General features: G+C 35.0%; 1 protein-coding gene across 1 annotated transcript in view; it reads left to right on the top strand.

The window, feature by feature from the left end:
- The window catches only part of SDR16C5 (short chain dehydrogenase/reductase family 16C member 5), a 37149-nt gene extending 16314 nt beyond the window's left edge, over window positions 1-20835 (top strand). The window contains exons 3-7 of the mRNA XM_074202870.1: window positions 4581-4712; window positions 5862-5961; window positions 10748-10892; window positions 15112-15237; window positions 19709-20835. Of these exons, the coding sequence (XP_074058971.1) occupies window positions 4581-4712; window positions 5862-5961; window positions 10748-10892; window positions 15112-15237; window positions 19709-19802 (597 nt within the window). The 3' untranslated portion in view covers window positions 19803-20835. The remainder of the gene's footprint in view (window positions 1-4580; window positions 4713-5861; window positions 5962-10747; window positions 10893-15111; window positions 15238-19708) is intronic.
- The last annotated feature ends 970 nt before the right edge of the window (window positions 20836-21805 follow it).

A 21805-nucleotide genomic window follows, 5' to 3' on the forward strand; every position in this document is an offset into this window, starting at 1 on the left:
CATAATCCCTGCCCTCAAGGAGTTTACATTCTAAGGAGGGAATACAACATATTAAAGGAAGCTGAGGGAAAGGGTTAGAAGGGATTCAAAGGAAAGGATAGAAGTCTAGGATGAAAATTAAAAGTGCAGTCTGGAGAAGAATAAAGACATGTCCTGGGTATCTGAGGGAGATAATGCAGGAATGGAGAGTATTTCCAGTGTGAAAAGTTCAGGGCAGGAGTGAACTTTCAGGGTGATAAGCTTATTATTGAAAAAGTATGGGAAGAGAGTCAGGAATATAGCCATGAATCTAGTCCAATCTCCTAATTTGACAGATAAGGAAACTGAGACTCAGAATGGTAATTGAATATTTCATTATTTTAAAGTTGGATGCTGAAAGATCTTCTCATAAAATAGCAACAAACAATAAAGAAATAAGTTTATATAATGATTAGCAGGAAATTCTTCTAAGAGCTTCCCAAGAGCATTTAAAGATAAAACTGGGAAGAACAACAACTATTAGAATATGAAAAGTGAATTTCTATTAATATTTCTATGACAAAATCTTTTCCCCATCAATATTAATGTTTAGACTTAATGTTTGAACTCTAACATAATAGTTTCTGCTTTTCTAAATAAGAAAAATAGAAGCAGTGTAAAGAGCAAAACCAGGTGACAGTTTTGAAGTAATAAAGAGACTTGATGATACCAAGATCTTGAGAAAAAAAAATCTACACATTTCTTAGAAAAGGCAATCAAGGAAATGCTTCCAGCTCCCCACTCACAGGCCTGTTTCCCTCTCTAAAAAAAATCTTCATGAGAATAAACTACCCATGAATCTAAATCATCCTTGTGAAAATATGAGAATGGAATAGGTAGTCATTCACAAACAACATTCTACCACAGACCTTTTTATAATAACATACTTGACTGAAAGCTACAGAAAATCACATACCCACTGTATAGACCATTAGAAGTTTTTTTTGTTACAGCAAAATGTCACAACACATACATCCTCAAAAGTTAAAATCATACGAAACTCCTCAAAAAATAAAACTTTGATTCTATTCAGATAGCATATATTTAGTACTAATTCTGTACTAGACCCTATAAGGAGCTGCTGTGATTGATTACAAATACAAACCTGGAAATGTTTTAAGGCTCACATTTTACCAAATACAACTTTCTGATAAATAATAAAGGAAGGTATAAAAATGTTCTTGTTAAGGATATTTTTCATTGTCAAAGACTATGTCAAGTACAATCCAAATTGAATAGGAATTCTTATAGATGAAGTCCTCGACATGCTCTTCTTTACAGATGACTTTATGCTAAACAAGACCTGAAATATTGTAAAGCATCCTAAATTAAATATATAATCTGTCACTGTTTTAGCCCAAACTGTTTGTCCAAACTAGAAAAGCAAATTAGACGAAGAATTGAATACCATTAAGATTCTGGTATGTGTTGGGTAGATCTGGACCATTAATACATACAGTTTAGTTGGATACCTGAGATGTGTGAAACTCAGTCCAGAAGTTTCCAGGAGGAAAGTAGGTTGGAAAGCATTTGGGATATTGTGAAATACCCCAAATGACGTTAAACTTCTTGCTAAAACAGAAGCCCCTCTTTTTCATTTCAGTATCCTTTTGATAATGTTCTGTGACTATGACACATAGATCACCGTCTCTAAAGAACCAAAGTAAAAAGAACATTCAAGGGGTAAAAGAAGAGGTCTATCTCGAGCATGAGTTTGCCACTGGTAAAATTAATTGGGAAATGTTTAGCAAAATAAATAAAATGCAGTACAGAATAGATAATATTAATTTGTATTTTTATAAATCAATCTGAAGCTGAATAATCCATTGGCAACACTAATTTAGACTTTGCCCTTTGAGGTGAAAGTTTATACTTCTTTTTAAGAGATCTTCTGTTAAGGTCCCTTTCACCTCTATGAGTTATTCAATCAATCAGACCAATTCCTGCTTAATACAATAGATGTGGGTGGAAAAATCCTCACTAAGCAGTAAGTATCCCTTATATCTAACTCTTATGAGAATCGTTTTTGGTTTTATTATTTTTTCAGGATAATCAGAAAAATAGGAGAAAGTGGATGCAAGGAAGCATCTTAACTCAAATTACATTTGATAGTTGCTTACTTTCCATCAAATGACAATCTGTGAAAGGAGGCCAATCACATTCAAAGAGCATTTTGAGGGCGGCTAGGTAGCATACTGGATAGAGCACTGGCCCTGGAGGCAGGAGTACCTGAGTTCAAATCTATCCTCAGACACTGAATAATTAGCTAGTTGTGTGGCCTTGGGCAAGCCACTTAACCCCATTGCCTTGCAAAAAAAACTTTTAAAAAAGAGCATTTTTGTCATGTAAACATTACTCAGGAACACTGTAGGTTCAAATGGTCACTTTTACTTTCTCTGAGATTCTTAGATGAAAGAAAACTATAAATTTTGGGTCCCAGAGTGCTTCTGCTTATCATAAATCTCAACTCTCCCACATTGTAGGAAGCAGGGTGTAGGAACTTTATAGACAGTTGGAAAGTCCTCAGAGAGACACTTGTATTGCTGTACACAATGGAGAAAAAGAGATCTAACTTGAATCTATTCTTATAGAAGGGAAGAAGTGGGGTAGAATTTTCCATATTACTGAAGCACTTGCCAATGTACATCCAAAAATATAATTTTATTTATGAAAATGGATTTATCTAACTTTTAGGAATGTGCTAAATTAAAGTAATTGAACCTGCCACAGTCTCCACTGCTAATGGTCAGAATAAAAAGGAAGCTTGACTGCTTGACTCCCATCTAGGTGTAATCATTGGTTTGGTTCCCTTACCAGATTGGCACAAAGGTTTCCTTTCTTACCTGTCCATTCCTTTCTTAAACTGGGTCTCCCCATCTCTCCATCAGATTGGAAGTGAAGTGATTGGTTGCTCATGAACTGATCCCACTATTGATCAGCACATGAATTTTATCCTGTTCCATTTCCAAGCCAAGCAAGTTCAATCTTATTTCAGCAATCTGGTAGCCTCTCTTCACCCTCCTCCAAGGACTCACATTGATATAAGACATCATTGCATTTCAATATATTCACTAGTTTCACTTTTAGCAGGGATTGATAATAGAGGTTCATCATCATATCTAGCCAAAAAGAATTTTTCCAGAAACAGTATTATTCTTCCTCCTTTCTACTTTTTAATGCAAATGGACTAATATTCCCAAACTTAACATCAGTTCAATTTTTATTCAATCACATATCTTAACTCCTTTCTATAGCACCAAATCAAATGTAACCTCCTGAATTTACTACAGGATATGGACTCAATTAGTTTTGAGTCAGCCCCATTTCGATTAACCTTAGGGCACAAGAATTCCAGTAAAAGATTAGAGCAGTTTCAATTAGTTTCCATAATAATCCTTACACCCAAACTGTGTTCTGTGTCTGTTCTCATCCCTCAGTTTCTGAGTCACCTATTGGAAGCGCTGTCTAGACATGAGGACTACTATGTATTCATACTGGAGACCTTTCTGATAATGACAGAACTTCAACTTGCAATTTTCTCCAACTTCTTGATTGAGTATCAATCAAGATAAGGATTATATGATAAATTATTGGTGGGGGCAAATGTGACAGTGTCAAGTCAAGTCTCATAATTTCATCAACTTGGAATCTTCTCCACCAAATCAGAACAGTGACTTCTCTATGAGTTATGCAGAATTACATGCGTAAATAGATACTGAGTTTAGGTGATTTGACTTACACTTACTTACAGGTAGCATTTTTTTTTTCAGAAATAGGATTTGAACCCATTTCATGTCTTCTTCACTTCCACACTGACTCTCTACCTCTACATATACCATGCTACCTTTTGCATTTGAATACCACAACATTACTATAGCACAAAAGTAGAGAGAGGTCTCTTGCAATTTTTCCTATTGATAAGTTCTTTCTTAACTAATAGTTTAAAGATTTGTGATTTAACTGATATGGGTACTCCCTCCACCAATGCAGGCTGCCAGCCTGGTTCAGTAGAGAGAACAGTAGTTCTGAAATCAGAAGATGGACTCATATTCAACTACTGATGACTGCCATGTGTGCCTTAGGCAAGTCAACTTAACTCCTTGGACCTCAGTTTTCTCTAAAATGAAGAAGTTGGGCCAGATAGCCTCTGAAGCTGCCTCCCAGCTATTGATCTTTGATCTTGTGATCCTAAGAATTCCTTATTCAATGCTATAGTATTTGTTTTCATGTGTTACCACAAACAGAAAAAGTTCATCCTCTGGTGAACATCCTCCTAATGCTGAGACTCTGAATTTACCTAGATTGATCCTCAGGCAGAATAATTCTTTTTTCCACTATTGGGTCTTTACTCAGAACCTTTCAGGCTCAGTATGACATACCAGAAATGCATGCTCCTGATAATAGCCTTCAAATACAAGAGCAACCTCAAGATCATGGTAAAACAATCAGAGTAAAAATTTATCAGAGGTTATTTAAATCTACTCTAATTCACTAGATAATGAAATCACAGAACACTAGGAAAATGAAACTCAGATTTCTTCTTTTTGTTTTCTCCTATCCAGGTTAAAAAAGAAGTTGGTAATGTCACCATCCTCATTAATAATGCTGGAGTTGTATCAGGAAAAGAGCTCCTTGAGATTCCAGATGAAAATGTGGAAAAGTCATTTGAAGTGAACTCCAAAGCACATATCTGGGTGATTTTCTTTGTGTTCTCACAGTGTCTATAAAATTGTCTTAGTATTCAAGCTCCCTTTTTAAATTAGATCAATCAAGTATTTTAAATAATGATTCATTTTCTGGCATTCAAACTCTCTAAAGGTCTCATAACTTTTCAAGTCAGGGATTGGTTCTAAATTATAGAATTACTTCATCCCAAGTGCCATTCAAGCATCTTTGATACTTTTTTTTTATCAGAACTATGATTTCACTGGTATGGAATCATTGAACCAGAACTATTTCACTGGAATCCAGAACTTCTAGTGTTAAAAATATTACTCTACTAATACAAATTTGCCAGAAAACCCTCTCATGCCAATATTTAACTAGATTGAAATTCAGAACTTTAGTTTGATTAGAACATCCATCATCATTGATGTGATTTTTTATGAGGGAAAACTAACATTTGCAGATTTGAGTCTGCCCAAGTCCAGAGAAGAAATGAATAAGATGACATTTGTGTTAATATATCAAACTAAAACTAAAAGTTTATTGTTAAAGTTCAGAAATATCATATAGCTCAATTATTTCTAGATGTGATATCCTTTATTTAATTTTTAAAATAGGTTTTATTATTCTAGGCCTTAAACAAAACTTATCTCTACAATTTGGTTAAATTCTCTTTCCCAGTTTGCTAATGAGGTAGTCCATTTGTGTGTAAATGCATAACATATATATGTTATGTATGTTATAGACATGCATGTAAATGCACACACATTTTACTAGTTTGCTATATGTCATTCTTTATACTCAATCATAAGCTCTTCTACAGAAAAGTCTGTATTTTAATCTATACTTTGTAACCTCAATAACATTTTTGATACCTTTTTCTGTTTCTGGCATAATAGCAGCATGATCTACTGAAGTGAAAGGAGAAATGTATATAACTAAACATTCTCTTTTTTGTGCTGAATAGTACTTTATTTTTTTGGATTACATGTAAAGATAATTTTCAGTATTAATCTTCATAAGATTTTGAGTTCTAAATTTTTCTTCCTCCCTCCCTTCCCTCCCCACTCCCCAAGAAAGCAAGCAGTTAGATATAGGTTTTACAAGTACAATCATGTTAAACATATTTCCACATTCAATTAAACATTCCTGATATTTTATTTTACTATGCCTCATAGACTTACAAAGCCTTCCTTCCTGCTATGATTGCTAATAACCATGGACACTTGGTTTGCATTTCAAGTTCAGCTGGATTAGTTGGTGTGAGTAAACTATCAGGTAAGTACTATATAGATTAAACCATCAATGTTATGTAATATTTTGCATTACACTGTCCTTTACAAACCCTAATTTAGAGTTACATAATAGTATGGTGCAAAATATGGACCCAATTTCACAAGGAAAAAAATTAAGAAATGAAACCTATAGCAAAATTGGAATTAGAACTCTTCCTAATTCTTTGAACATCCATCTGGTATGTAGATACAATTATTAATCTATTAGATATGTTCAAATAAAATTGAATTTTAAACTTGGATTAACCTTTACCTTTAACATGATTGCTTTGGTAAGAAACCAAAACATGGCCCATAAAGTTTTGTGCTTTCACAAATGGTAAAACTTCTTAATTATAGCTTTTCAAAAATGGCATGGCATCCTCATCACTAGAGGTCTTAAAGCAAAGACCAGATGACCACTTATTGAGTATATGGCAGAAGAGGTTCTAGTTCAAATGCAGGTTGAATTATACAGCTTTGCAGTATCCTTTCAGACTTTGAGATTTAGTGAAACTAAACTGTCTCCAGGGATTGGCTTGAAACTGTTAATAGATTGTTTATGTTGGGGAGTTATTTTGTTTTTAATGAACTATACAAATTTACCACAATCATAACACCATCTTTGCTCCCTTTCTCTAAATAAAGAACAAATGACCATACAACAAATAAATAAATGGTCTACTGAATATTAAACTACATTTATATTATAGAGTAAATAATTCTAATCTGATATTTCATTCACTGGGTCCTCATTGTGTGTGATATATAACCCCACCTTAAATAAATTTCAGAGGTTTCTCAAGGTATGAAGAGAAAAAGTATTTATTCAATTCACAAGAAGCAGGCTTCAACTCAACTATGCAGATGGGAGCGTGAGGAAACAAGACAAGACATGAACAACAGGAACGATATATATGATTCCTAACATGATGCCCCCTACTGACCCATCCTCATTAGTTAAGAATGTGGTCTTCACAATCTAAGCACATAAACTAATTTAAAGAAAAGCATATAATCCAACAGTGACATGTTTTTCCTCCAGCTCTGAGGAATGTATGGATATCCAGATTCAGTAGATATGGAGCAAAGTCAATTTGCTCTTTACATTCCAGTCATGATAACGTTCATTGATATATCATCAAAAGTTATTTGCCAGGGGAGGAGGGAAAGAAGAAACATAACCCATAGCTCAGTTTATTCTAATCTATAGTATTCTCTTGAAGAAATATCAGACTTTCTCCCATTCAATCCCTCCTCTTCATTTTGATGAGATTTCTTCAAATTTCTGTCAATTCCACATTTTCCTTGCAAGTCCACATTAACTCATACTCATAATTTCCCTTAACAAATCCCCAATTTGTGCATCTTTATAAGGGATCCAGGTACCATCATTACATCTCACATGACTCTCAGTCCACGTATCTCTTTAAGTTGTACAGTCCAGCTAGATAGGATATACAGACTCATGTAGGATATAATCATGCCACCCAATTATCTCCCTCCTTTTTATTTCAATGGAGAACATCTTCACCCTGCCTCTCCTCCCCTTTTCATAAGGAGAAGGGCATAAGTAGTGGTGTCACACTTACAGAATCAAAGGGAGATCACAAATACAGCTCCCCTGACTATACATGTATACATAGGTGAGAGATGGTAGAGTTAAACTTGCCCAGTGTCTCTCCTCTCTTCTCTTCTCTCCTGGAGACATCTGATATCCTTCTGCATCTTCTGAATCTGTTCCAAAAAGTCCTCTCCAGCTCAGGTAACTTGATGAGACCCTGTCTTCTGGTAAAGAAGCTGCTTATTCAGATCAAAACACATATTTTCATCACAAGACAATGAGATTTTGGAGCTTATTGCAATTTACATTTTGCCTATTGCCATATTGATGCACATACTTCACTTTAACACAATAAACTTTCATTAGTGTTTTACTATATGAACAAACTCCCAATGAGAATTATCATACTGACTTAAGCTTGTAACATATACATTCAACAATCACCTTAGTTCAGAGTACCCAGCATATGGTTTAAAAATAAAACAATCTTAGTCTTTGCTCTTATTACAATAATGGCTCAAACATCCTTAACCAAAATGAATTTTTTTCCAAAATATTCACAAATATACCATAGATTTTCCTTTTCCTGATATACTTTTCTGACTCACATTCCTTTCCTTAAACTAAGTCTTAAAACTAAGACCTTAAAACTAAGAGTTTCCCCTTCTTCTTTCCTAAATATCCCTTCTAAATAAAAATTAAAGAAACTTAATTCCTATCTTAATATGTAGCTGATAGCAGGTGTCAGAGCCACACACCTAACATACCTAATCTATCTCTCGCTATTAGATCCAATTCATCTAAAATTTCTTTTTCTGGTTTGCTTAATAGCCATAAAGATCCAGGACATCAAAGGAAAATTCCCTTGTAGTATTGAATATCAGTGTCAAGGCAGAGGTTATGTGGGAAGTCAAATGTCTTAGGTCAGATTTATTCTTCCAGGTGAGACATTATCCAAATGTCATTTGGGGGAAATCAAGTCAAAAGGGTCCAACTTCAGGCCATACTGAGAAGTCTCCCCTTTGCCTGCACAACTCTGTCACCTGACATCTTAGCTTCCTTGGCTGCAAGAATATGACATTTACCAAGTAGCATTTCCTTTTGCTGATCATCTGATATATAAAAAAAAAGAAAATTGATTAAAAGTTCTATGATCTAAAATAGTTGTTTTACCTAATTAGATCTCTAAGTGAATCCACTTCAAAATCTGGATTGGGGGGGTCACAATCAATCAGCCCCCCCCCCTTCCCTACACATATATCACAGATTTCTACACTGTATCCTTGTCATCAGAATACATTAAATAAGGTTACTTTCCAAACATTCAAAAAACAGTCAAGTTCCCCAGCATATGGAGTATTCCTTGACATACCAAAAAAAGGGGAAAAAAAACTTCTTCACAAATATGTTTCATAATTCAACTAGAAGGTTTAGCCTCCTGGTAGCGCTAACTTCTAATCTGCAAACCCACATCCCTTTGTCTGAAATCATATCTATTTTATTCTGAATAAAGATGGTTTAGCCCATCTGCTGAAGTGGTTTTACTGGAGGTGTGTCTGATGCACATGCTATAGCTTCTTAAGTCATAGGTGAGAATCGGGTGAACAAGTAGACAACAAAGGTAGATGAGCAGCCCTGAAAAGAGTTCAGGGAGCCCTCATGCCAGAGATGCTAATCTTCCTGAACACCCCTTACACTCCATCTGTATTCTAGCCATATACTACAAACAAAAGCATTCCCTTTTCACTCCAGAAGGAATAGGACTGCAGAGTTTAGAAAAACTATGAAAACCATCTAGGCTATTCTCATCAAAACCTTCTCCATCAAGTGAAATGAGATTTCACATATTTATAACAAAGGGAATAATATGACTACCATCAAGAGTTTTGGAGCATCATAGCTAATAAATTCTACATAAGAAATGAGAGACACCATGACTTGTAAATGAAGAGATGTGTTTTAGAGCCAGAAAGACCTGGATTCAAGTCTTGCCCCTGCCATGGACTGACTGTATGCTACTCTGGTCAAGCCACATGTGTGAGGGCTTATTTCAGTGCAGTTGGTTCACTTTTGGTATTCACCTTCACCTAACTCTCACCTGTGACTCCAAGAAGTTGTTGTATGTGCTGAGGCCACATCACAGAAAAACCATCCTGGCAGATGGGCTAAACTGGGTTGAGATTAACTGACAGTCCTCAAACCCATCAGTGAATTAGTGAGATGCCTACCCCAAGCATGTGAAGACTTCCCCTGGTAGAACATATAGATGAAAAGAATTTGTTCCAATGATTATGGGTAATCGAAGTAGGTACTGTGAGTGATTAGAGTTTGGTCATACTTCAAAGACACCAAGTTCATCCTTAGCATCTTGACTTTTGTCTTACCACCAGACTTTAATGACTCTGGAAGAGAGGATGAGTCTGATAATTTTGTGCCTCACTTAAATGTATTTCACAAGCATGTCAAAACATCACAACAATTCTAGGTAATTCAAATTTATTCATTGCAGAGAAGGTACTCACCTAGAGTGGTAGAAAGACTTCCCTAACTAGGAAGTTCCCTATCACAAGTCCAATTGCTATTCCTCATAAAGGACATTAAGTCAAGACTTGACTTGAAGTCAAAAGTCCAATCATTTTCCCTCATAAGATAGGAGACAGAGGTTGAGACTACTAGGACACCATTTTGATCTAGATCCTTTAGAATACAAGGTATTTATGGCCTGAGCCAATAGATTAAGGAAGGGAGTCTAGCAAAGATGAAGCATTGGTAGCAACCTAGAGTTTGGGGGGGGGGGGGGTTAGTTATTTTTGCAAGGCAAATAGGGTTAAGTGGCTTGCCCAAGGCCACACAGCTAGGTAGTGTCTGAGGCCGGATTTGAACTCAGGTACTCCTGATTCCAGGGCTGGTACTCTATCCACTGCACCACAGACCTGCCCCCCAACCTAGAGTTTTGCTGCCACTTTTCTCATCTTGGAATCTTCAGTTACCCTATTCCTAATTCATTCACCCAAAGGTAATTTTTTCATCTGTCATATCCCTTATCCCCTGTCCTTTCTGATTTCCCCATTGGAGACAGTGCTAATTCACTTGACTGATATAAAAACAACTGAAAAATAAAGAACACACCCTTTCAATGTTTGTATTTAATATGAACTTATATTTTGTGCAGTTTAAAATGTTCCTTAAATTATATTTTAAGTATATATAACTTTTCTGCTTGCAGATTATTGTGCGAGTAAATTTGCAGCCACTGGATTTGCTGAGTCCATGTTTTTAGAAACATTCGCCAGTGGAAAAACAGGGATTCAAACAACCATTGTTTGTCCATTTTTTATAAAAACCGGAATGTTTGATGGTTGCGTTTCTGGGTGAGTACTTTTTTTAAAAACAAAATTTGTAATAAAATGGAAACAGTCCTCGTTTTGGGGATAAAGAGTAATTGGCCTAGAAATGTTTCTACTTCCCTCTCAACCTCCCTTCCCTTTTTCCTCAAAATTGACTTTTGAAAACTTTTTATAATGGTTTAAGGCTATCTTGGGTGACTTCCTGGGTGGGAAAGAACCTGAAGGAAATTTGACTTTGTCTTATTTTCTTTACTTTTTGTCCTTTCTTTCTTTTTTTTAAATCTTAATTTTCAGTATCAGTCAAGCAGTTTGATCAGTTGTTATAAAAATAAAGGCTCTTTATCTTCTAGAACAAGAAAGCCAGTATTTTCCTAAGGTATTTTGCATTGACTTCCATTTGCATTTTTATCCTGTCCTAAAATTTCAGTGCTATAGAAAAATTTAAGTGAAAAACTCCTCTACCAATATTAGTTAATGGTATTATAAGTTATAGTCTTAGAGAGTATGCTGAGGCACTGATGATTTTTGTTCTCAAAGAAGACCATGACAAGCACATGAATTGGATTTGAGTGAGGGAAGGCTGTGCTAAATCACCAGCTTCAATTTCTCCTCCTGAGTCTAGTGGTCAGATATGGATCAGGATAACTGGAGATGGCCCTGGATTAGAGGCAATCTGGTTTAAAGACAAGGTCTTGCCCAAAGTCATACAGCTAGTAAGTATCAAATATCTGAGGCTGATTTGAACTCTGGTCCTCCTATCTCCAAGGACAGTGCTCAATCAACTGTGCTACTTAGCTAGCCATGCTGAGGCACTAAAATGTTAAGGGACCTACGCAGAACCACAAAACAAACAGGTTTCAGAAGTCAAGTTTTTGAACCCAGGTCTTCCCGATTCTAAGGTTGCCTTAATTCTAGGTGCTATATTTTATGATGGACATTAGCAAACTGGAATCAATCTAGATTCTATAATTAGGATCATAAAGTCATAGATCTAGAACTAAGAGGAATTTTCAAAGTCCAACCTTCTTATTTTGTAGATGAGGATAGTGAAGTACAAAGAGTAGAGATGACTTGTCCAGTATCATACAAGGAATGAGCAAAGGAAGTGAGATATGAACCCAGACACTGAATATAAGGTTAGTGTTCTTTTTCTCCACTGGATAGAATGATCCATCAGAGGCAGGGGAAATGGATAGGCTAGAAACAGACAATGCTAAAGGAGATATGACAAATGTCTTTAAAATACTGTCATATTGAAATAAAATAGAATACATGTTTTAAAAAGTCCCAGAGGGTAGTACTAGGATGAGTGTTTGGAAGTTGTAGTGCTATTTAAGCTCAATTTGAGGAAGAATTATCTAGCTATTAGAACTTCACAATAATGGAAATGACTGCCTTGTGAAGTTGGGAATTCTCTCACTGAAAATTTTCAAATGGTGCCTAAAGGAACATTTGTCAAGGATATTACAGAGATGATTCATGCACTGAGTAAAAAGCTACACTAGATGACCTTTTAGGTTCCCTCCATCTCTCATTTTGTGAATCAGTATGAAATTTAATGTTTAAATCTTGGGGAAGGGGTTTTCAGCTAACTGTCAACTAACCATTGGTATTTGTGTAATTCTTGGTAACTTTTCACTTACTGTTCCCTTTTTCTTGCCCCCCAAAAAGTCTTTTTAAAAAAAATATTTAATTTTTTTAATCTCTTTTCTCCACCTTCTCCTCTAACACACACACACACACACACACACACACACACACACACACACACACACACCATACACATGAAAAAGAAAAAAAGAATAACACTTGGATAGCCAAGCAAAACAAATTCCTATACTGTTCATGTCAAAAAAAATCTTATTCTAGGTTGCACAGTGGATAGAGCACTGGCTCTGGAGTCAGGAGTACCTGAGTTCAAACCTGGGCTCAGACACTTAATAATACCTAGCTATGTGACCTTGGGCAAACCACTTAACCCCATTTGCCTTGCAAAAAAAAAACCTAAAAAAAATTTTTATTCCATATTATCACCTCTATCAGGAGGCAGTTAGTATATTTCATAATCAATCCTTTAATATCATTGACAATAATTATACTGATCATAGTTCTCAGATTTTTTTCTTTACAATTTTATTGTTACTATATAAATTGTTCTGCTGGTTCTGCTCTCTTCACTTGCAGCTCCCAGGTTTGACTGAAATCATTCTTTTCATCATTTCGGGTGGCACAATAGTATTCCATAACATTCATATGCCATAACTTGATTTAAGGATATTTCCTTAGTTTCCAGGTCTTTGTCAAAACAAAAAGAGTTGCTATAAATATTTCTGTTCATATTCTCACTGAACTTTCATGACATCCCATCCCCTTATTTCACTCTCAGTATCCCAACCTATCTTCTCCTTCCTACTCCCACCCACACAAGAATATTTTCCTTTCTCTCTTCATCCTCTCCCTTGATTATGTCATTCACTCCCTTGAGTTCAATTATCACCTCTATGCAGATACTTCCAGACCTCTTCCCTCTCTAATCCATCCTTCAAATAGTTGCTGAAGTGATGTTTCTAAAGCATAACAAGCATCACCTCCATGATGTCATGGTCTTCCTCAAGAATGACTGTCCAAGAATCCTCAGAACCTCTCTGTTGTCAGGATTAAACAAGAATTGTTTGCTTCTAAAGCCCTTCATAATTTGGTTTCATCAACTTTGCATAGTTTATCATATGTTATTTCACTTCACCATACCCAGCTTAAGCTAAACTGGCCCACTTGCTGTTCCCTGTATTGTCTTTCTTGTTTCTCCTCTTCACTCTACCAAGATTCCTTTAAGACATACTTAGCTCACCTGGTGACAACCTTGGACATGATGCCATTCCTGATTCTTCTCATTTGCGAGAGCTCTACTCCCTATAAATAATTTATGTTGCATTTTTTCTTCTTTGTATTATTTCCTCCATCCTCCAACAAATTGAAACTCCTTGTATTTAATGATTTCATTTTTGTATGTGAATATTCAGCACTAGCACAATCCCTGCCATGTAATTGATGCTCCATAAATACTTATCAAATGAATTGGATAAGAGTAGCATAAATATTGTCAGATCTATGAAGGTAGCAGGCACCCCTTTCAGCTAACAATTTTAGCCATCACAATTTAGTTATAGAATCTGGATCACTGGCTTAAGACTGGTTTTACTTTCTAATTTCCCAAGATCTCACTATTGAGCATTTTTATTTTTCCAATTCAAATTCTGTTTTATCGTAGTTTTGCAGAGAATAAGCACAGATATGGAAAAGCTGGGAACATCCATCTTACCAATAAACATTTATGAAGTTATCTGTCATATGCCAAACATTTTGCTAAATGCTAGATAATCAACCACAAAATTGTGCAGTGCCTGCTCTCAAGGAACTTATATTTTGTCAGGAAGGTAACATATACACATATAAGTATAAGGTAAATACAAGGTTATTTGGTGGGGAGGTTCTAGCCACTGGAGAAACAAGTCTTCTTTTAGAAGAAAGCACTGGAACAAAATTTTGAAAGGAACTGGGAGTTCTAAAAAACAGTTATAAGAAGGAAGTAGATTCCAGACTGGGGAAACAACCCATACAAAAAAATTGAATTATTAGACATGGAGAAAGACTCATCTTCCTAAGTTCAAATCCCACCTCAGATACTTGGCAAGACCCTTAACCCCTGTTTGTCTCAGTTTCTTCAACTGTAAAATTAACTGGAGAAGGAAACAGCAAACCTCTCCAGTATCTCTGCCAAGAAAACCTCAAATGGGCCATGGCATTAATAAACAAGGGAGTGATGTGGTCAGATCTGAATTTTAGGAATATTCCTTGGGCAGCTGTGTGGAGGACAGATTATATGAGGGAGAGACTTGGAGTAGGTATGTGAAATAAGTATATGGTTGATATCTTAATAAGTTACATAGGAGTTTTATCTTTGTTTAATAAGGTACTGAGGAAAATAGCACAGTGTGGGGTGTAGGATCAGAAAGACATTAGGTATGTAACCTCAGCAAGTCACTTAGCTTTGATGTTGTAATAATCAAATGAGATGTTTATAAAGCACTTAACACAGTGCCTGGCTTTATAAAGTAAGTGCCATATAAATGTTAATCATTATTATTGTTGCTGTTATAGTCATCATTATTAACCAGTATTCTTTTCTTAATTTAACATAAAAATCACTTTGACTAATTCATATGTTACTGTTTCCATTTTCCAGAAGTCCTCGGCTGTTGCCACTTTTAGAGCCTGATTATGTAGCCAATAAGATAATAAACGCAATTCTGGAAAATCAAGTTTACCTCTTTTTGCCAAGATTTCTGTACTGGGTAATGATTTTAAAAAGGTAAACCAATCTCTGTTTCCTGTTTTTTATATCTTTTACTCAACTAACATGTTGATCACTTGTCCACATCAAGTTTACATTTTACTGGTAATGTTATAAAATTTTAGGTTTGTTAATAAGGTCCACTGTTATACTTTTTTTAAATTATTATTTCTAGAATTAAGGAAAAGAGTTTATGCTTAGGGACAAGGGATTTGGGCAATAATATTGCACTCCCTCCAGGGTGGTAGCTGAAGTTTTCTAAACATGCTCAGTATTTCAGTATCATGGAGGCAGACTAAGAGTTAAGAGATAGAAATTGACAGACTTACTGATCCATTGACACAACACAATGAAGTTTTAAATGGAGTTATTTTCTGGCAAACAATGATAATAGATAACTTAAAATGCAAGTTGGATATTGGGCTCTGAGTAAATGACAGTTCTTTAGATTTTTCTCAAAAACATCTGCCTTAAACAAAAGAAGCTGTGTTCTCTAAGTTTTCTGAGATAACATTGGACAGTGAATTAGGTGTTTAGATAGTTCAATGTGTGAAAAAAAACTAAATGATTAAAAACCTAAAATACTAGACAGATAAGTTTCTCTTCCTCAAAAAAAGTTTAAAACATCTAGAAAACTAAAAGACTTCTTTACTCCCTCCTCTCCTCAGATTTCAGTCTATTGAAGTTTTAACTTCAGTCTGGCATGTCCCTTAAAGAATCATAGGATCATAGACTGAGAACTAGAAGGGACTTAATAAGAAATATATTCCAATATCCTTATTTTACAATGAGGCCCAGCTAGTTTAACTAACTTGTCCAAGGTCACACATGTCATAAGTGGTATAGCTGGAATTCAAACTCAGTCCTATGACTTGAAATTCTGGAGACTTTCTGTACTACTGTTTTCTTAATTTTTTACCCTTTTTTTTCCTGGAACAGCCACATAGCATAAGCTGGTATTCAAATTCAGCTCCTGTGACTTGAAATTCAGGAGTCTTTCTGCTCTACTGTTTTCCTAAATTTTTACTTTTTTTGGGGGGGAAGGGGGCAAGTAGAACAGCCATATACACAGTAGCAATAGTCTGAACAGCCTGTGAGGTCCACGTGGAGGTTGGCCAACTACTTTTTTGGAGTTCTTTCTGAGGGGAACCTCAACTGATTGCTTTTATCTCTGAAGCTTCAAAGATTAGATATTGATAAGAAAGCCATCATCATCATAATGATGATTGTAATGCCTCTCATCTGAAACATTTTTGTTTACAAAACATTTTTTGAGTATTTCCCTTTTGATCTTGACAACAATCCTGACTTGCATCAGACAGATCATGTTTATCCATCTTTGTTTTCAAGATGCTAAAACTCTCAAGTTTAAGAGATATTATGGCTTGCCAATGGTTATACAGCTGGTGAAAAATAGATCTGGAACTTCCTCCAAGTCCATTATTCTTTCTACTATATTACCCATTCTTAGTTTGACCTGTCTTTCTTCTTTCTTTAGGCTTTAATAATATTTTATTTCTCCCCAATTATTTGTAAAAATAATTTTAACATTTATTCTTTTAAGTTTTGAGTTCCAAATTCTATCCTTCTTTCCCTCCTCTCCTTCCTCACTAAAACTATAAGCAATCTGATATAGGTTATGCATGTGCAATCATGAAACTCATTTCCCTGTTAGTCATTTTGTGCAAGAAAACTTGGGGAGAGAGAGAGAGAGTAGAAAGGAAGGAAAGAGGAGAGAAAAAGAAAGAAAAAATTAAGAAAAAAAATAAGCTTACCTTTCTTTCTAAATGGTATTCAACTGTACTAATTTCCAGTGATGAAATAAAAAGAACTGTAGATTTTCATTCAGATTGCCTAGATTCAACTGTCTGTTCTACTTAGAAAAACTTAATTTAATCGCTTAGGGTCTCAGTTTCTTCATCTATAAAATGAAAGGATTAAATGAGCTAAATGACTATTAAAAGTCCCTTCAAGTTCTCAAACATATGATTCTGTGAAATAGTAATAATAGACCTCAAGTAGTCTTTTGAGGATCTGCAGACTATTCTATGATGCAAGGCTACAGCATTTCTAGTGTCTAGGTGAGTTTTCTTGATAATAGGGACAAAAGAGGCAGCTAGATGGTGCAGTGGATAGAGCACTGTCCCTGGAGTGAAGAGTACCTGAGTTCAAATGTGACCTCAGACACTTAACAATTATCTAGCTGAGTGACCTGGGACAAGTCACTTAATCCCATTGCCTTGCAAAAACTAAATATATATATATATATACATATATATATATGTATATATATATATATATACATATATATATATGTATATATATATATATATATATATATTAGGGACAAAAGAAAGAATAAATCTGTTTATTCTGAGTGACTCTGCTAGAAATTGGATAAATAGAATATAAACATTGAGTAGTGAGAGTAATGCTGTCTCTATCACTACCATTATAGAATAAAAAAAAACCAATCAATTGAATCCTATGAACCTGTATGAGGGCAATTAATGCTTGCATTCCAGAAAAGGGGGACTATGAAGAGAGGGAGAGGTACAGAATTTTTTAGGTAGAAGAAATTACATCTAACCTGTGATCCTTCTCCCTTATACCTCTTCATGTAATACCCAGAACTCTTTTATCTCCACTCATTTATTTGTACCTCAACATTCTCTGTTGTGTCAACATTCTCTGATAAGTCAAAGATTCTTACATCAGAAGGGACATTTTGGAAGAGAAGAAAAGTGAATTTCAGAGAGATTAAGTGACTTGCCTATGGTCACACATCTAGAAAGGGACTCCTAACTCTGAATGAAGCACTCTATTCATTAACCAACTGGCAATGAGTAGATTATTAATCTGAAAGTAATGTTGTCCCACCAGAGTAATCTATCAAAATATTTGGGAACCACTGTCTCAATTATTGGATTTAAATCATCATATATTATGATGCTGATGATGGCTTTCTTATCAGTATCTAATTTAAATCATCTCTTAAATCATCTCATACTTAATTTGCTTCCAGGAAATGAATTCTTTCCTGAAATAAACATGTTGCTATATTCTATAACATCAACTGATGTGAATAAAGGACTTGGTATCTTTTTGAAGTTCCTATAGATGGGCTTAATATAGTCACATTTTAGAAACTCCCCAAGGATTGCATATTCAAAGATCCTTAGAACTCCATAAGAGCATTATAAAAATTACTTTACTTTTCACTGAAATATTTTCTTAGAAATCTTTGACATCTTATGAACCTCTATCTTAAAATTCAGAATTCTTTCCTGCACAATACTGTTTCTTTACATTTTTACCTTCTGTCTGTGTTTGTGAAGGGAGCTATTCATGCTGACAAAATGATTCAACAATTTTTCTTACCTCAGAATTTAGAAGGACTTTTTTGGTAATGATTTAGACCAGATCAAATCTTTCTTAAGAAACTATATAGGAAAAATAGAACTGATACTTTTTAAATTTCCTTTTAAATATGTCTATCTGTAAGTGTACTTAAAAAATATTTAATTAACCTTATTTAAAATTGTGCTTTGAAAAAATAGCCTACAGCTGCCTTCTCTATAAACACCAAATAATGTTCTCATGCATAGTGAGAATAGTAAGGTCAAGGTGCAAAGGAAAAGATATAGGCCCCTTTAAAGCCACTGAATGAATAGTATGATGGACAGGGATCTTAAAATAATAATATCAATACTCGTTATGTAGTAGCTTTTAATTTTACAAAGTGCTTCACATACATTAATTCATTTGAGGCTCCTACCAATCTCATGAATTTATGTAGTAGGTACTTAATTGCATTATTACATCATTTTACAGAGAATAAAAATTAGTTTCAGAGAGATTAAGTGACTTGCCCATGGTCACATATCTAGAAAGTATAAAGGTGGGACTCCTAACTCTAATTGAAGCACTTTATTCACTAAACACATAGCCTTTGAATTGTTAACACAATGATTGTCTTGGCTTCTTGTTGTTGCTGTTGCTACTGCTCCTGCTGCAATTGTTGAATAATTTCACTTGTATCTGACTCTTCATGATCCATTTGGGGTTTCCTTGACAGAATGGTTTGCCATTTCCTTTTCCAGTATATTTTACAAATAGGGAAGCTGAGGGAAATTGAGTTAAATTTCTTGCCCAGAATCACACAGCTAGTAAATTTCTAAGGCTGGCTTTGAATTCAGTTAATCCTGACTTCAGACCCAGAACTCTATCCATTGCAACACTTCTTTACCTGATGACTTGACCTACTAATCTAGAAATCCCCAGTAGATCTGAGATATGTAGGAAACCAGCTCTAAGAAAATGAATACATAAGCTCCTCAGAGAGAAATTTTTCATTATGTGTGAATTTAGGCAAAGTAGAACTTCAGAAAATGACAGAAAATTCAACTGATGTGAAAAAAGTAACATGTTGAAGTGTAACAAGAAAATGTAACAAATGTAACAAATTCTGTCTTTATATTTCCTTTAGCATTTTGCCAACCAAGACTGGATTGCTTATATGTGAATACTTGAAAATCCTTGATTTAATGAATTGCTTCAGAGGACGAGTCAAGAAGGACTGAAAAATGAACTCTAAGAAAGATGTCACTCAAAAATCCAAATATTTGTTATTTAAATGAAAAAAACTAATGCAATTTTACACAATTTCTGAAGACCTTTAAAATATGCATCATACTACCTAGACTAATATTTAGCTTTATCTAATTTATCTAGCTGAAATAATATGTCTATTGTATGGTTGGGGTTTTTTTCATATTCTAGGAATGGATAGATATTTTTCTTTTCAAAGGTCTAAGTCCAATCTTGACATGCTTCTCTTTGGGTGGACAGGAGAGGAAAGATATCAGGTAGACATCCTATTCTTAATGACTCTTTCCCTTATGCAAATCTATAGGTGACTTAAAGAAGGATTCAAAGTGAATGAAGCAGCTGTTGGCTACAGTTGGGGGGGTTGGTCAAAAGGCTGTAGGGTTGGCTGAAGTCCAGACTGTATTTCCATAGGTGTCCCCATACCTACATCCCTAACCATTTATCCTTTTTCAACTTGTGTAACCTAGTACCTTTTGAAACAGAGAAAATTAGTCTCTTTTCCTCTTCTCCCAGAATAATAGCACAAGAACAACATCCATCAGTATGAAACAGATGGGTTTCAAATAAATCTAACCACACAATTCTAAGTACTTCTTCTAGAAAAGGAGGACTGCCTCCCATCCCAGAAATAAGATTCAAACCTTTGTATAGGGCAGGTTTGTTGGTGACACCTGCAAAACAAACTATGAAAGTTCCTTCCATACATTCCCCCTACCCCAACATTTTTTGTGGACAAGAATAAGGAATGTTCTAGAATACCCTTAATAAAATGACAAGATACAAATATTTGAAAATCAATGGCCCTCCAATAGTGGTATAGAAGTCTTTGAATAGATGCTACCTCCTTAAGATATGTAAAGTCTTAGCCTTTCACAACCATCCTGACAAACCTTTATCTTCATGTATTTATATTTCTTCTCTCCTCTTGTTTCTCCTTTATGTTGTCTATTATATAATTTGGAATCTCTACTAACAATTGTTAAGAATTTGGGAAAATAAAGGTAATATACAACACAAAATGGAAAAGGGTCTACTTTGAACCAAAAAAACAAAAAAAAATTCATAGGAAATGTCCTACATTCAATCAAGAAGCATTTACTTAAGTACCTCATTTTTACCAAGCACTAAGCTAGATGCTAGAGAGACATTGTCTTCACATCAGCCTCTTCCTGATCCCATTTGCAAAGATACTGAAGTATTTTGCTATTTCCTTCTCCAGCTCATTTTAGAAATGAAGAAACTGAGGCAAACAGGGTTAAGTGACTTGCCCAGAGTCACACAACATTTAAATGTGTGAACTGGGATTTGAACTTGGGAAGATGTGTCCAAGGCTGACATTCTATCTACTTTGCCATCTAGCTGCCCAGAAAGAATATTATAGTGAACAAAAGGAAAAAAGAAAATAATCAGCCCCTCCTCTTTCAAAAAAAGGGGGAGGATGGACAGACTAATGTTCCAATTTCTTCAGTTGCAAAGTTAATTAAGAACAAAGCATAATATCACTCCTATATTACAGTTATTTATTATGCTACTTTTAGGACCTATTTATTTAGTTAAGGAATGAAGGCAGAAACTAAGGAAAAAATTCTAACAAAAGACTAGAGAACATAGTAGGCTTCCACCACATTCTAACACAGCTTTCAACAATTACTTCTAATTGGAATTGCTGCAACAAAGTCTTACAATTCAATTGCTGTTTCACAGTGCTCAAAAAATTGTCTGAACAAATTCAGATCCGACTTTAAAAGTTCATATTCAAAAATGAGAGACCACATGTCAAATAGAAAGATTGACCAAATCATAAATATTGAGGTAATATAGTGTCACTGGCTATCAAATGAACCTGACTTGTCTTTTCCATATTCCATCCATGGGGCTCACTCAAAATGCAAAATGAGCAGAGACGACACTTACATGCACACTCTTCCCAGAAGGGAATAAGGAAATGAGACGTGACAGCAGAAGCCTGTGCCTA

Source organism: Macrotis lagotis, chromosome X, assembly GCF_037893015.1.
Source record: "Macrotis lagotis isolate mMagLag1 chromosome X, bilby.v1.9.chrom.fasta, whole genome shotgun sequence".
Lineage (NCBI taxonomy): Eukaryota > Metazoa > Chordata > Mammalia > Peramelemorphia > Peramelidae > Macrotis > Macrotis lagotis.